This window comes from Oenanthe melanoleuca, chromosome 5, assembly GCF_029582105.1.
Source record: "Oenanthe melanoleuca isolate GR-GAL-2019-014 chromosome 5, OMel1.0, whole genome shotgun sequence".
Lineage (NCBI taxonomy): Eukaryota > Metazoa > Chordata > Aves > Passeriformes > Muscicapidae > Oenanthe > Oenanthe melanoleuca.
In genome coordinates, this window is record NC_079339.1 from 58,184,198 (window position 1) to 58,200,374 (window position 16,177).

Genomic DNA, 16,177 nt, shown 5'->3' on the forward strand with positions numbered 1-16,177 from the left:
TCCAGCTACAGGTTTCCTACTAAAAATGTGCATTTAAAAGGCAAAAAAACCCCACTGACATCTTCTCTCCTTAGTTTTGACTTCAAAGTGTGAATGGTCAAAAATATTAATTTTCTTTTTCAAAAGGCACAATTGTAGCTCTATTGGAAAAGCTTGTAAAAAACCACCCCAAAAACTAAACACCACACAAATATCATGGATGAAGGTGCTAACAGAAAGTGTGAGAGCTTGGCAGACATCCCCTCTGAAATCTCTCCCTGGAACATATGGGATGCTCCTCACTGGTAAGCTTTAAGTTGTTATTAAAAAAAAAAAGAAAAGAAATAAAAAAGATACTTCAATCTAAAATGATGCTTTAATTTGCACATTTTGTCCAGAATGGAGAATTTATGCCAATAATTAGCATTTTAAAAGGCTCTGCAATGCTGTCTGGTATTTCTTGAGGATATGAGTGAGATTTGCTGAAGCCCATAAAGTCTTGTGTCCCTTTTTGACAAAATATTTCATGTGCTGGGCTGCCAATTAGAGCAGGACTTATGGAATGAACATCTCTGCACTGTGAGCTGAGCTGAAGTTAATCCACCCATATAACCCCTGTATCTATGGAAAACGGAGGAGGGAGAAAGATAAAGCAGAAAAATTTAATGATTCCAAGGCTGAAGTTTTATTTCTGGTCACTGTTAAGACAGCAGCTTGTACTGAGGCTATTCCCATTCCCAGTGTAACTCCATCCCACAAAAACTGAAGTTTTTACATTCATTTTGGTGACTAAGTTTGAACCAAGGGCTTTTTCTCTCTGCTTTGGATTGCTGGCTCTTAGCCAAGGTGAATGACAGAGCAGTGGAGAGGCAGGAAATGGGCTGGGAGCTGCAGGCTGGTGCTTTCAGGTGACAAATGGCACACAAGTGACATCAAAAGGTTTACCCTGGCACCCCAGAGGACACTGGAGTGGCACAAAGAGCTGTGGGGACACAAGAGGCTGATGACAGGATGGCACAGAGCACACAAGCACTGACCTGCAGTGACATTCTGCAGGCAAAGGGAGGGTGACAAAGCTCTGCTCACAGGAACCACTGGGTTTGTCAGTGCTGATGGAACCTGGAGCTATTTGGGACACACCAGCTGAACCATCCACATCTGTCATTAACACCTTTTCAGCTAATGAAGGATTCCTCAATGCCACCTTGTCCCCCTCAGGAATTTATAATATTTTTCTAAGACTCAAAATCATCTTTTCAGGTGCATAAAATCACAGTTTGCTTTAGGTTGGAAAGGAATTACAGATCATGAAGTTCCAGCTCCTGGCAAGAGTGAGGATGCCACTCACTAGACCAGTGAACCTTAAGCACTCCCAGTATACTGGGAAACATCATCCCCAAACCACAAAAGACTTTCAGTGAAGAGATTTCTCATCCTTTTGGCCACATTTTGCTTTTGAGCCAGGCTCCGTGCACAGCAACAGCTTCATTCATGAAGGGCTCCTGTCCTGCTGGGAATGACAACATTCCTGCATCTCCCCATTCCCCCTCTTGTACAGGATGAAATTTGCTTGCCCACTATCCCAACTCTGAGCTCTGGGAGATTCCACTCTGATATTAACTTTCCCTTTCCACTTATTCCAAAATGTTCTGCTCAGTTACATCCCAGTTGTGATGCACTTCATCCACCCAGGTACCACTTAGAAACAACATTCCCCTCGATTTTGACCAAATGAGAAATTTGGTCAAGATTTCTCTCCCTGCTCAGCAAAGTCACCAACCACAGGAGCCAGAATTTCACACAGGCTGGAAAAGATCTCCAAGGTCACAGAGACCAAGCTGTGCCCAATCCCCAGCCCAGAGCTCTGAGTGCCACATCCAGGAATTCCCTGGGCACCTCCAGGGATGGGCACACCAATCCTCAACAACCCTTTCCATGAAGAAATTCCTCCTGATGTCCAAGCTGAACCTCCCCTGGGGCAACTTGAGGCTGTGTCCTCTTGACCAGTTCCCCAAAAGTAACAAGTGCTGGTGAGAAAATCAGAATAAACCTTTGCTCTCCCTAAGCCTGTACATCCCAAATACCACAAAAAACAGTGTACCCACAGCACAAAGACCAATGACTCAGGAGAGGAGGAGGAGAAGGAAAACAGGAAAAGATTCAGCCCAAACCAAAGGCTGTGCTGTCACAACAACTGAGGCTGCTTCAGGCATTCCAAAGCACTCACATGGCTGTGTTTTTGATGATCCTGCCTTGGTCCATTTTCTGCCCAATGCCATGCACAACAAACACAATGTGACTGGTCTGGGGTGGCTTGTCTTCTAATGTGGCTTCTTCTACATAGCCTCTATGTAGCCTTGTGCCACTGCTTGAAGCTGCAGAAAGAACATTATCCCACATCAGTGACATCCTGCCAAGTGCACTGCTCTCATCTGCTGACAGAAGCTTGGCTTTTCTCAGGCCAACACAGTGAAAATCAGATTATATAATACAGAACCACAAAATTAAAGGATTAGCACCTATTTTTAAACACAGGCACTCTTAAAAGCCTGAAATATTTCAGCAGCCAGGTGATATCAATATCCATTTCTACTGCAAAGGGAAATAATTTCAGGTGTGTTTTGAAGAACAGCTCTTCAGAAAGCAGCTGTTTAACTGTGCACACACTTTTACTACACAAAATCCTTCTCCTGGGTGTCTCAATCAATGAAATTCCTTCTTATTCCCACAGCATGGAAGGATCATGGAAATGACCACATAAGTGATAAAGTGTTGTCACTTTATTCATCCCAATTAAGAGAGCTGGTTGAAAACCTTTAAAATGTATCATTTTGATAGGGATAAATTGCTTTATTTTGAGCTGATCCAACCTAGAATTTCCCCCTTGTTCTCCAGCTCCGTGGCCAACCCAAAATCAATTCTCAGGGTAAATGTGGCCATTTTCTCCCTGCTGTGCTGACAAAGCCAGGGCACAATGTACCTCCATCCCCCTCTAGTGACATCCAGGGGACCACACCAGCCACCAGTACTGGCCCCAAAAACTGGAACTAACAACTTATTTTGGTTTTAAAGAGGAGTAAAACACCCCAAACCCTCTAAGGACATTTTTACCCAAGACAGGTTTTGTTTACCAAGTGAGCTTTGATATTTCTCTCCCACAAATGATTTAGGACAGATCTCATTATTTATTACAAATTATCCAAATGGTGTTCTGGCTAGATTACTTCATTGAAGCACTCAATGATATTATTCTTTTTTTAGGAAACATTAATTAAGTGTTCACCTAGGAGTCCTGGGGGTAAAAGGGCATTAATTACAGAGGGATGCAGATTAAAGTCAGACCTAGGACTTGACCTTGACTCTTCAAGGAACAAACCAGATGTGCAGGTTCTTGTTCTGGTGTCCTGCACAGGACAAGTTCCCATTTTCTAGGCTGGCAATAATCTGCTTTTCACCCTCTCTTCCAACCATCTCAGCTTTGCTGACTGGCAGTTTTGAGCTTAAAGGAGCCTGAATTCTTACTGGAAATAATTTTTGTCTAAATGCCCTTTCCTGTCAGTTCATACTTCTGTTCCATGAACAGAAAAAGAAAGGCTGGATGGAGGTGGGGAGAGGGAAGGTATGGTCATGTATTTTAAGGAATGCATCCCAATATGTAAATACTCAGCAGTAAAATCAAAGTTGAAAAATACTGTAATTATTTTTAAAAAATTATTTAAAAAATATTAAAAGTAATACTGTAAGTATTCCTGTAATACTTATATTATTACAGGAATAATTCTAATTTTACAGTAGCTTCTGGATTCTGTCACTGTAATATTTTCTTGTATTTGTTATGCAGTGCTAACTGCTGCATCCAAACCCATCAAAATATGGAATTTAAAAATATAATAAATATGTAATGTAAATAAAATAAAATTTAAAAATAATCACATTGAGTTATGATTATTTACACAAGCTAAGAACCCTGAATATTCCTATAAAGTAAAAAATGCAATGGCCAAAGTGGGTTGCTCATATTAAAACTTGAAATATCCTTTTGGAGTTAAAGCAACAAACTTCAAGTTGCATTTACAGTATTCTATACAAAGTCTGGCAAGGATTACCTTTGGAAAAGCCCAATTTTTGTGTAACAGTCCTTGCAATTTTGGAAGTGGTGGCATCACTGTACAGATACACTTCATCCACACTGTGCCAGTCCACGTGGTTACGGCTCAGCTTGAGACTGTGAATAGCTGCAGCAAAAAGGAACAACACTGAATGTAGCTGGGGAAAAGAGGAGGGAAAAATCTTCTTTCAACAGAGACAGAATGAGAGATTTACAACAGGTTAAAATCTAAAGGTGCATTATGCCTAAATTTGTGTCATTTCTTACCTTGAGGAATTTTTACAGCTGGGTTTAATCTGAGCAGGACAAGCAGCAATTTGAAGATCACCTCCCATCATTCCCCTCCCATCCTCATTTTGGGGTGGGAAGTACCCAAAATATTCTCTTAAATGGGGCAGGGTAATGGATCCTGCAATGCTAGAGGTGGGTGTGATGAGCAGGTGGCTGCCCCAGGTATTTCCATCACTAAAAAAAGTGGAATTTCAGCCCTCCCTCTCATGAGAGCTCTGCTCTAACACTCAGGCTCTCCCTTGCTAGAAGGCTCTGCTGCATTTCTTCCCTCTCAGAAATATCTCAGAGCTGGAAATGCAGCTCAATGAGCCTCTGAATGAGCAATTTCTGGCACAGAACAGAATTTAGCTCTTTCAAAAGCCACTAAGAGCTCCAGTGGTTGGGTTGGGTTTTTTTTTTTTTTGTTTGTTTTTTTTTTTTTTTTTTGTGTGTGCTGATTGTGTTTTTCCAGATTTGGAACTGATTGAGCTCAGGGCTCGACCTCATGACACACAGCCTGACTGTGAGGATTAAACAACAGGCACATTGTGCTGCACATCAAAATCATCTTAGGCTTGGAGCTTGCAGCAGCCAAGCAGAGCCACAGCTGAGTTACAGCAATTTGGATTTCACCAAAATTCACTGCTGAGGTCTTGTCAAACATGGGGTGCATAGCAGCTGGAGAGGTGACAACAGCAAAATGTGACCAAAGAAATGGTGATTTAACTGTCCCTGCTCTTGCTGGGAAGTCCAAAGTCATGGAAAACACCCAGAGAAGCTGTTTTGGGGTTGTTTTTTCCACAGCAAGCAGAGCTCTAACCTGTCTCCTCCTTGAATCACCCAGATGAATTTTTTATACTCTTCTGAAAACATTCTGAGAAAGCCTGAGCCATCACAATCTCCAATTTTAACTCTGCTACAGCACAAACCAGCTCAGCCAGATGTTGAGACCTTTCTCCAAGAGTATTTTTTGTTCCTTTGCCAAAGCAGACAGACTTGACACAGACTGATGAAAAACTAAACAAAATCCTTAAGGAACACAGGGATTAGAGGATTAGCCTTTGTGTTGTGGTAAACAACTGATTCACCAAAATAACTGGAATTCCATCATTGTTTTACACTGACAGAGCAAGAAGAGGAAAGAAAAACAAGCCTGACTTTGAAGAGCAGAAATGGTCTGTCCAGGAGCTCAACAAGAACTCCAAGAAAGGTCTTCAAGAACTTCAAGAAATTTTGCATTCTGCAAAATCCCTCTCAGAGTATGATCCTGGGGAAGCTGGCACAGGAGGGAGGGAAGGAAGTTTGATGCTTTTGGAGGGTGTTGTGTTCAACATCCAAAAAAAAAAGAAGAGGAAGAGATGTGGTTGAATCTCTATTACCACTCCAGAAACAGCAGTTTGTGGAGGAGTGATCATCAAATTCCTTCTGGAATGGAGTCCAGCCTCTCTCTTGGAAGGAACATAAAGGAACAAGCAGCTTCTCCCTACCCTGCATTAATTATTCCCATTTGAGAAGAACAAATTCCTCACTTTCAGGCTCTTCTTCCTGAATGTGGACATTGAAGGAATATCAACATCAACCACAAGATGGGTGTGGGAACACAGAAATCTGGGAATTTTGAACTTTCTGGCACTGACCCCCTGGAGAACACTGCTTTTGACCTGAGGCCTTGGAGAGGCTTCCAAATTTGAGTGATAGAGTTAAAATCAGGGGTGTGTAATTAAATAGAAGTGTGTGAATTCATATGGGGAAGGGTTTAGAATTTGAGGTTTTTATAACATAGTAATAGGTATGGGACAAGATGGGGGATTTGGGATGTTATTTCCTTTTTGTGTTCTTCCTTCTTCTTCATGATTTTAAGTTCCAATTTTTGGTTGGATAGGTAGTGCTGCACTGAGGGTCATGGAAGTTTGGTTATTGGGTTAAAAGCATAAATAATAAAAGTGTTAATTCTCTATTAGACTGTTTAGCTTTAAAAGACCTTGTAACCAGCTTGATTCAGCTCCATTTCCTCACTTTTATCTGGTGGCTGGAAGTGTTGCAGAACTCTCTGTACTTTAGATAAGATTTAATAAACAACCAAGTCTGAACATGAGAAATTCATCTCCTTTGTGTTTTTAATCCTTGCTCTGAGTGAAGGCAGAAGAAAATGAAGACAAGATTGAGTGGTGCAGTTCCCCCATTTACAGATGTGGAAGCACCAAAGTACTTCAAAGTTCAGCAGGGCCAAGTGTGAGGTCCTGCAGCTGGGTCAGGGCAATCCCAAGCACAAATTCAGGTGAGAGAATGGATTGAGAGCAGCCCCAAGGAGATGAACACAACCCAGCCAGGTGTGTCTGCAGCCCAAATGTGTCCCAGGCTGCATCCAAAGAAATGGCACCTGCACAGAGCTGGGGGTGCTCACCTGGAGAAAACAAGGATCCAGGGAGAGCTCAGAACTCCTTGCAAAGCCTAAAGGGGCTCCAGGAGAGCTGGAGAGGGACTGGGGACAAGGGATGGAGGGACAGGACACAGGGAATGGCTTTTAACTGGAAAAGGGGAGATTTGGGTTGGATATTGGGAAGGAATTCCTGGCTGGGAGGCACAGGGTGCCCAGAGCAGCTGTGGCTGCCCCTGGATCCCTGGGAGTGTCCAAGGCCAGGCTGGATGGGGCTGGAGCATCCTGGGGCAGTGGAAGGTGTCCCTGCCCTGTCCCTACCAACCCAAATAATTCTGGGATTCTAGGGATTATCCAGCACTATTTCTCTGCATATTTAGCAACACTTTCAAAAGACATCCTTAAAAACTGGGTCCATTGCTAACACAACAGCACCTGAAAGTGGCAGTGGCCTTCAGCAGGACCAAACTTGTCCCTTGACTTGTCCCTTAACTTCTCTGAGATGTGCCATTAATGCACACATTGAATTCCAGCTCAGATCAATTACAGCACTTGGACTCTGAACTCCTCCTTTCTACAGAACAAAAACCAATTTCATGTGCTGGTCCTTGCCTCACAGTTTTTCTTTAGCCACAAAATATCAGAAGTTCTTTAGGTAAGTGGCAGGATCCATAAGGGGCATATGGACAATCCTTCCCAGAGAATCCACCAATTTGTCAGTGAGGTAATAAATTTTGCAATTTTAATTGACATATTTACATTTCCTTTTGATTCTATCAGTAAATTTTGCTTACCAACACACTCCTTGCTTTGCTTTGGAACTTTTTTTGCTTTTTTTTTTTTAATCCAAGATTCTTGTCTTCACTTTTTAATTTTTATAAATACCTTGATGTCTGTTCATTCTCAAACCCTGGATGTGATGTCCACAAACCTTTTGTCTCAGGCTGGATGGGGTTTGGAGCAACCTGGGCTAGGTGAGGTGGCAGGAGTCAGGAATGAGATGGGCTTTAAGGGCCCTTCCAATATAAACATTTCTGGGATTTGATTCTGTGATTATTGACAGTGAAGAGATTATTAAAATGCTTGAGAGTTTAACCAAAAGCAGCTTTTGCTGCTGACAGCCCCAGGGGGTGTTAATAGTGAGACAGGGAACACAAAAATGTGTCTTTGGGGAGGATTTGACAGCAGTTTGAAAAGAACCATCCTAAAAAAAAATAAAAAATAAAAGGAAACCATTCCAACTGTGCTTTGCAGGGATGGGATATCACAGACTGACACTGCTGGTCTGAAACTGGACCTGAGGAAGGGAAGTGATGTTACCTGAGGATGAGAACAGGACTGACATTCTGTCAGTGTGTGTGTCCTGTGAGCCTCCTGCCTGCTCCAGAGGGGCTCACACTGACAGCTCTGGGTGTGCCAGGGTGTCAGAGAGCCACCAGGGTGTGACACAGAGCCACCAGGGCATGTCCCAGAGCCACCAGGGCATGTCCCAGAGCCACCAGGGTGTGACACAGAGCCACCAGGGCATGTCCCAGCCCGGCTGAGGGAGCCCAGGCACAGAATCCAGATGAGGCTCAAGGGAATCTCTTCTTGCTCATCCCTCTGCATCCTCCAGGAGCACAAATCCCACACCTGAGGAGTCTCTCCAGGGCACCAGGCTGGGATCCTGCTGAGCTTCACTGAGATGTGTCTGTCCAGGACATCTCTCCCATAAATCTCCCTCTGGACCAGACTCCTCATGGATTTGTTTCCATGCAGGCACTTCCCTGACACTGAGAGCACCCCCACAGGAATCTCTCTGTCAGTGATTCCACAGATGCAGAAAACCTCTGCACAATTTCCTGGAGTGGAAAAAGCTCTAGGGAGACCTTCCAGTGGCTTCCCAAAACTTGGAGGGGGCTTTTAAAAAGGAGGAACAATTTTTACATTGGGAGATAGAGACAGGACAGGAGGGAAGGGTTTTAAACTAAAGGAAGAGAGATTTAGATTAGATGTAAAGAAGAAATTCCTTACTGAGACTGCCCAGAGCAGCTGTGGCTGCCCCTGGATCCCTGAAGTGCCCAAGGCCAGGCTGGACATTGGGGTTGGAGCACCTGGGACAGTGGACGTGTCCCTGCCATGGCAGGGGTGGAATGGGATGGGATTTAAAGGTCCCTGCCCACCCAAGCCCTTCTAGGATTTCAGTTTGGCCAAGTCCTTGGAGATGAGGCCAAATTTTGGGGTCTTTTATGGCCAGAACTTAGAAATGAAACATTTTTCAGGAATGCCAACCAAGACAGAGCTACAGTGTGAGCACAGGGAAAGCTCAGCCCTGCTGGAGATGGAAGATGGGATCAAGAAAGGATTGCTTTCAGCTGAAGAAATCGATGTTGCTATCACAAAAATCTCCAGATTCACCAAGATGGATGAACACTGAGGGAAAAAAAAAACCCTAAAAAGTTGAAATATGAAAAATGAACCATAAAGCACAGAACAGACATCCCTAAAGCCTTGCAGAACCTGATCTCCATTTGGCTTTTGACTCATCTTGAGTCCAAGAAATGGAGAATAACAGGAGCAGAAACCCTGAGCTGTTTGTTCTCATGGCAAGGAACCTGTGGAGAATCCATGGAAATATCCTCAACACCTCCTGGGGCAAACTGCTCACAACTAAACTCTTTTTTAGCTAAATACCTGCTTCTCATTGATGCTTTCATCCACCTGCCAACACCAAAGCATGGGGTGGATCTTTTCTCCCCAGAGTTTGACAGAGTGCTCAAGTCAAAAAAAAAAAAACCAACTTTGAAGTGCTCAGGGCTGGCACTGCCTCCAAGGACAAAGGCACTGTCACTGCAGTCAGGATAAAGACTGTCTCAAAACCTCTCCTGCCTTATTTTTTTTGTTTTTTTTTAAGTTTTAAATGAATCTGTCTTGCAATCAGCAGGTGCCACACAAAATCCTGACACATGGTGCATGGAGCTGAGAGCATAATTTGGCTGCTGTTGTTCCCTCTGAAATGACTCTCAGCTTCTGGTACATAAACTGGATTTAAAAACCTTTTCTTAATTTTTTTTTTTTTAAGAGCCATTAAAAAGGGCATTGCTCTTAATTAAAAATGTCTCACATTGCTGTCATTTTTACATTGCACTTCACCACCTCTCAATTCATCAGTGTCACTGATGATTTGTCACACAGCCATCTAATTTAATTTTTTTTTAAATTCGAGTACATTTATTATTGTAACTGAACATGACTTGAGGGGAAAAAAAAAAGCACAGCATAATTTCAAAATTTCAGTTTACAAAAGAAAAGGCAGAAGTTCTTTCTTACACTGATTCACCTTTAAGAGACTTGGGTTCCTTGAGCGAGAAGAGGCAGGAAAAAGTTTCTTACAAAACATTCTGAATTCAGGCATTTTCCATTTGGAACCAACCACATAAAAAAAATAATTCAAGGAAATCAAAAGGTAAACATTTATGCATGTCAAAATAAATTCTCAGAGTTCACAGCATCCCCAGGAGCTACAAGAAAACAAAGTGTGACAAGAACAACTCTGAACCTACCATGAGCATTTACATTTTAAATTAAAGGCTTTAGAAGCTCCACAATAACTGCAGCCAGTGAAAGTTTAATCACTCCTGGGCAGAGAGAACTTTGGAGCCTTCTGCAACCATTAATGGCTCCTGCAAGATCTCCCCCCACTTTCTGAAATAAATTTGCACCACATCAGCTGCTGCAAAGGTCAAGGTTGTTTTCTGCAGCACAGCAGCCTTTAAATATTCCATTCAGTCCCAAGTCCAGGGAGTCATTTCATCCCAAAGCTGCAGCAAAAATGAATTATAACATAAAAATAAAGATTGTATTATCCAACAGAAAGCAGCAAACAAAATATTATCTGGCAGAAACCCTCAGTTCCTTCTCTGGCAGAATTAATCTCATACCAGGCCTGCTGCAATCCTAAAAAAAGTCACTTTTATTTGATTGAAAAAGCCAAACCACACACACAAAAAGAGTGCAAGAAAAATGTCTGCAGTTTTATCAGTCCCAAACAATTCTAATAAGAATTACTGTGTGACACTACAAGCATCTACTTTTCTCTAGGACTAACAACACTTCTATTTTTCCTCTAAGCTTTAGGATGTTTTATCCTTCCCCTTGCAAGGAAATGGCATGGATACAGCTGAAAAAACTGAAGCATTTAAATCTAACATTTAACTGAGACAAGCAAACTAGAATTTAAAGCTTCCTAACCCAGGAGCACTACAAAAAATAAAAAAGAAATCTCCAATTACTGTACCTTGGGAATGCTTTCTCTTAAGACATGCAGCATCTGATTTCTCCTTATATCCTCTCCATTTGAACAAAGAAGGGAGGGAGAAGGGAGGGAGGTAGTAGAGAACTAAAAGTAAAAACACTGAGCTTCAAAGTAAAATTTTTAAAAGGGGTGTCATTTTTTTTTTCATTAGTATCACCATTTTTAGAAAAAAAAAAAGTCACATTTTCTAGAAAGAACTAAATGTATATATTTAAAAATGTATATATTAAAAAAAACAAAAAACCAAACTGATTTTCTAGCAGAAGTGTCAGGTCCCAAACTCAGTTTCTTCACTCTTTATAACCAGTTATGACATTACAACAGAGCTAAAGGCATCAGTTAGAGGCAGCTTAGTTTAGCAATTTTTTAATTTCAATATATTTATTTTTTGTTGTGAGATAGAATTAGGAGTAAAAGTAAGGCAGGTTCAAAACTTAAAGGGTGTAAAGAAAAAAATATTATTAATATAAAGAAACAATAAATTTAGAATAAATTTTTTAGATTTTTGATACTTTAAAAAATAATAATATATAAATATATATATTATATATAAGTATTTTATTTGGTTATTAATTTAAATAATTTTTTGGTTTATTAGGCTGTAAGGAATTTTTTACAAGAACAAAAAATCAGTTTTTTCGTAGATTTTCTACAAACTTTTCCTATCTTTACAGCTTTTCTTTAAAACTGTGCTAATGGTTATATGAAACTCATGGGGTATTTAGTTTTAAGAATGAACTGTTTAAAAGTATTTTTTTTTTTTAAACCAGTACAATTGCCCTGTTCTGCAAACCAGGACAGCAACTCACAGGAAGAATGAGCATAGGGAACTTAAAAAAGTAGGAAAAAAAAAAAAAAAAGTTATTTTTCATGGTGAGGGTGGTAAAATACTGAACAGGCTGCCCAGAGAGGATGTGGAGTCTGTTGTTGGAAATATTGAAAATCCCACAGGAACATCCTGAGCAACCTGCTCTCATCAGATCTGTGGCTCTGAGCAGGGAGGTTGGGTTTGAGCATCCCCAGAGATCCTTCCTGACCTGCACAGCTCTCCTCCAATTCTATGAACAAGGCTTTTCCTGCAGGTGAACTTAGCTGTGCCAAAAAATCTATATGAGCTTTTTATACAGTGAGAAAATACTACTCGAGAGCTAAGACAAAAAAAAAATAAATCTACTCTTCCAAATGCAATTTTTAGAGGTTTTGTGGCCTTGACCACACACTGAAATTCAGTAAGAAAAAAATCCAATAAAGTTTGCTGTTTCAAAATCAATGCATTAAAATATTAATTCTAACTGACAGGATTTTTTTTTTTTCTGTATTTCTATCATGGAATCACAGATTGATCACAGAGTATTTTCTGGCTAAGGGACTGCTGGGGTTCATCTGTTCCAATCCTCTTCACAGATCAGGATCAACTTTTAAAGTCAGATCCAGTTTCAGGTTTGAATCAGGTTGCTTGGGTGATTTCCAGCTGAATTCTGAGCATCTCTGTGCAAATAAAAGCACTGTACCTGTTCCTACCTTCCTATCACATATATAAAGTTTTCAGCTTCACTTCATCATCACTAAATGAATATTCCTGAAAAAGATCATGGAGCAATGGATGATAGGAACTTAACTGGTCTTGTTTTATCTTTCAGGATGTTTTATCAGCCTGGATATGTCAGAAATCTCTGGATAATGCTGCTCCTTTGATGGGCTGCTTCAGATAGGTCTGAATCACTGTCTGCCTAAGTATGGAGTTTCCAAATCTTCTGTCATTCTGTAAATTTTAAGCTCATTCACTGCTACATGGGTGTCCCTCTCCAGCTCTCCTGGAGCCCCTCCAGGTCCTGGAAGGGGCTCTGAGCTCTTTCCTGGATCCTTCTCCTCTCTAGGGGAGCACTCCCAGCTCTCCCAGCCTGGCTCCAGAGCTGGACACAGAATTCCAGAGGGGTCTCACCAGAGCAGAGGGAGAGAATCCACTCCCTTGAGCTGCTGGCCAAGCTCCTTTTGATCACAAAGTGCCCCATTCCTGCATCCTGCCATTAGAAAAATAATTTATCTGATGCACTGAAGGGGGTCAGGCACCATAAACCAAGTTCATTCTGCAAGGCATAAAACTAAATACTTGGTAAGGATGAAAAAAAAATCAATTACTTTGAAAGGATGAAAATCAAAATGCAACTACAGTTTGCTCTGCAAAGGAGTGATCTCCAGTCTGCCCCATGGAATTTGGGGGGAATCATTTACTTTCTATTCCCTTCTGCATTTAAAGCTCCCAAAAAACACCACACATCAGCATGGGCATTATGGTATTTGCAGTTTGGGGAGCCTTTTCCTGAATAATTCTGCACTTCCAGAGGAAGGTTTGCTTGGATTAGGAGTTTAATAATGGGCCATTGATCCCTCCTATCACCACCAAAAGCCCAGGATGAAGCTTGGTTATTTCCTTGTTAGCACACTGCAGTCCAGGAGCAGAATTAATAAATTTAATCACTGCACTAATTCTGAGTACAAAGAGACTGTTAAAGCAGCTTGTATTAATTTTGATCAGGAATCAGAGGATGTGGCCAGTTTCTCATCCCTCACACAGCACTGGGAACAGTCACTTTGCTTCCCAATATTTATTTATAGATTTATCTCAACTTTCATTGATCATAAACAACAGGAACCTGTAAACCTCGATGGCACCAAGAACTGTTCCATACAGGATGCAATTCCAACAAATTGGAGCATTTAAGAAATTTATAAACTGAATTCAGCTGATTATGTTACTTCACCAGCAATAATGCAAGTTGCAAAGCTTCTCCCAGTGCCACTGCAGATGGCAACTGTGGGTGCCAGAGGATCCAAGAGGTATTGAGAGGAAAATCAGAATGAAAAAAAAAACAAGTTTTCACACATTGACAGCTGTAATTGTCCTTCAATTTTCCTATTACTTCCAAAAAACCCAGTTGAAACCTATTGGTGACTTGACATATATTCCATTGAAGTGATGCCATACATAGCTTGGGGTTTTGGTTTGGTTTTTTGTTTGTTGTGGGGTTGTTTGTTTGTTTTGGTTTCTGGTTGGTTGTTGTTTGCTTGGGGTTTTTTGGGTTTTTTTGCCTTTTTTTGTTTTTTTAATTTTTATTTTGGAAAAGGCACTGGCACCTGAATTCGGAGTTTCTTTTTCTGCTCTTTTACATTTTATAACTATCAGTGGTCATATCTTTCTCATCACTCTCCCCAGTCCATCTAACATCAAATCTGAAAATTTCTGTTCCATAGTCCAGACTTTACCTGAAAAAAAGCCAACCCTGATCTCTCTTATTTACTCTATAAGGAGAATCCAAGTACATTGAAGTCATCCTTCCTTCCTTCAAAAATTAAACTACCAAAGGCTGTGAGCTCTCAGGAACCACAAATATTTGCTTTCCATGTAAAAAATATATATATATAAATCCCTGCCACTAACAACCCTGAGTTTTGTGCCTCTGGGACAATAAATCAGAAATACAGGTGAAAGTGCCTTCCAGAAGATGTTTGTACAGGCACAGGGCTGTGGCTCAGGGGTCACCCCACTCCATGCACCTTTTTGACAGAGCTGTTGAAGCAGAAAATTGTTCTGCAGCCTTGGCCAGGTGAAAAGATCCTTTAAAGCAGCATGAATAAGGAAAAAAAAATCATGAAGTCCTCACTAGTTTTTAAGTGGAGTTAGAAACACTCTGTAATGCTGAAAAAACCTCCCAAAAATCAACAAATGACACTTTGGTTGTCCTTAGAGTAATTACAGAATTACCCTGAGTATTGCTGTGCTTCCAATTTATTAACAAGACTTTACTTGAGTGGTTGTGCAGCTCACACATAGGAACCCATGGCCAAAACACAGCCATTCCTACACTTTGCACAAAGCTGCACTTCAAAATTACAGTTTCTTTGTAAAGAATAACACAATCAAATCCCTACTAAAATATCTTGAGGGCACTCTGTACTTGCAGCTTGTGGTTTGTAGATTGTTCAAGCAAGTGACAGCCGAAAGTGTGAAGGGCAAAAATACTGAATTTTTGCCGTGCAATACCTGCTCTGAGCAATCAATTCAGCTGTGTATATTGAATAATTGACCAGTAATTTCAGAAATCTGTTTTTATAAACATTCCATGCAGCAGAGCAAGATTTCCAGCAACATTACCTGAACCTCTCAGCCTGCTCATTAAAATGTAAGAACTCCTCCAACAGAATGAATGCCCAAGATTTACTGCAGCTGAAAACTAATAAATCCAGCCTGAATAAAAATGGGAAATGGAATGTGATTTCTAAAAATGATCCCACTCCCTTTAAGGCAGAATTAGGGATGCTGGCCAGAGAGCTATCAGCCAGTTTGCCTTTGACTCCTCTTGTCCCACCAAGAGATTTTAGTTTGAAATGAGATTTCAAACCCAATTAAAAGATATAAAACACAATGGGACCAAGATGTTTCTCCATTACTCTGATTTTTACAGCATTCCCCCAAAACGTGCTGCAGCAGGGAATCCTCCACTGGAAAATGGGAGAACAAACTGATGTTTCTCACTTTACAGGATGAAAAAACCAACACAGATCACATTCTTAATTAGGAAAAGCAGACCTCAAGTGTTCAAAAAAATGTATTATAGTGATGTGAACAATCTTACCCTCCTTCCCATCAACAGGTTTGGATATTTCCATATCAAAGCTCTCCTGCAGCTGCTGGCCTTTGAAGCGGTTGAGATGCTCCTGTTCTATTAAGTTACTTTCCTCCTCCTCCAGAGGTTGCCAAGTCCCATCAATAAACCACTGTCCACGCATTACAGGGATCTTTTCTGTTTCTAAAAAAACAAACAACACAAAAAAGAGGGGTTTTTAATGCAATAAATCACAGGCTGAGAGCAGCAAATGGAGTGTAATCTGCAAATTTGAGCTAACGAGGTCAGATTTTCCAACTGTGTGTGAGGATGTGAGAGATGGGACAGAAAAACTGAATCCCAGAATGGTTTGGGTTGAAAGAGACCTTAAAATCTCTTTAAAATCCCCATCCCCTATCATGGGCATGGACACATTCCACTATTCCAGGCTGCTCCAAGCCTGTCCACCCTGGCCTTGGACACTCCCAACAACACAAATTACACATCAATTAACATATTTAAATAGCATTTAAATGGTGGTGTTT

The 16,177-nt window shown here is 41.0% G+C and overlaps 1 protein-coding gene across 2 annotated transcripts; it reads right to left on the bottom strand.

Moving 5' to 3' along the window:
• Positions 1-416: 416 nt before the first annotated feature.
• DDHD1 (DDHD domain containing 1) lies at positions 417-15,838 on the bottom strand. 2 transcript variants are annotated; one of them, XM_056493745.1, is made up of 4 exons: positions 15,663-15,838; positions 11,011-11,112; positions 4,086-4,214; positions 2,175-2,354 (listed from the first exon to the last, which is right to left on the bottom strand). In XM_056493745.1, the coding sequence occupies exons 1-4, from the start codon at positions 15,814-15,816 to the stop codon at positions 2,203-2,205; spliced, it is 537 nt and encodes a 178-aa protein (XP_056349720.1). In that variant the 5' UTR covers positions 15,817-15,838; the 3' UTR covers positions 2,175-2,202. The 2 variants fall into 2 exon arrangements, with proteins under 2 accessions (XP_056349721.1, XP_056349720.1); XM_056493746.1 differs by lacking the exon at positions 11,011-11,112 and having other exon boundaries at positions 417-2,354.
• Positions 15,839-16,177: the final 339 nt, after the last annotated feature.

Bases quoted from the DNA above. Each gene is read 5' to 3' on its own strand.
- DDHD1 (XM_056493745.1), bottom strand. From the start codon at position 15,816: ATGCGTGGACAGTGGTTTATTGATGGGACTTGGCAACCTCTGGAGGAG. The intron at 11,113-15,662 runs GTAAGATTGTTC...TTTTACTTTTAG, and splicing joins ACCTGTTGATGGGAAGGAGG to TTCTCTACTACCTCCCTCCC. The intron at 4,215-11,010 runs GTACAGTAATTG...TTTTTGCTGCAG, and splicing joins TAAGAGAAAGCATTCCCAAG to CTATTCACAGTCTCAAGCTG.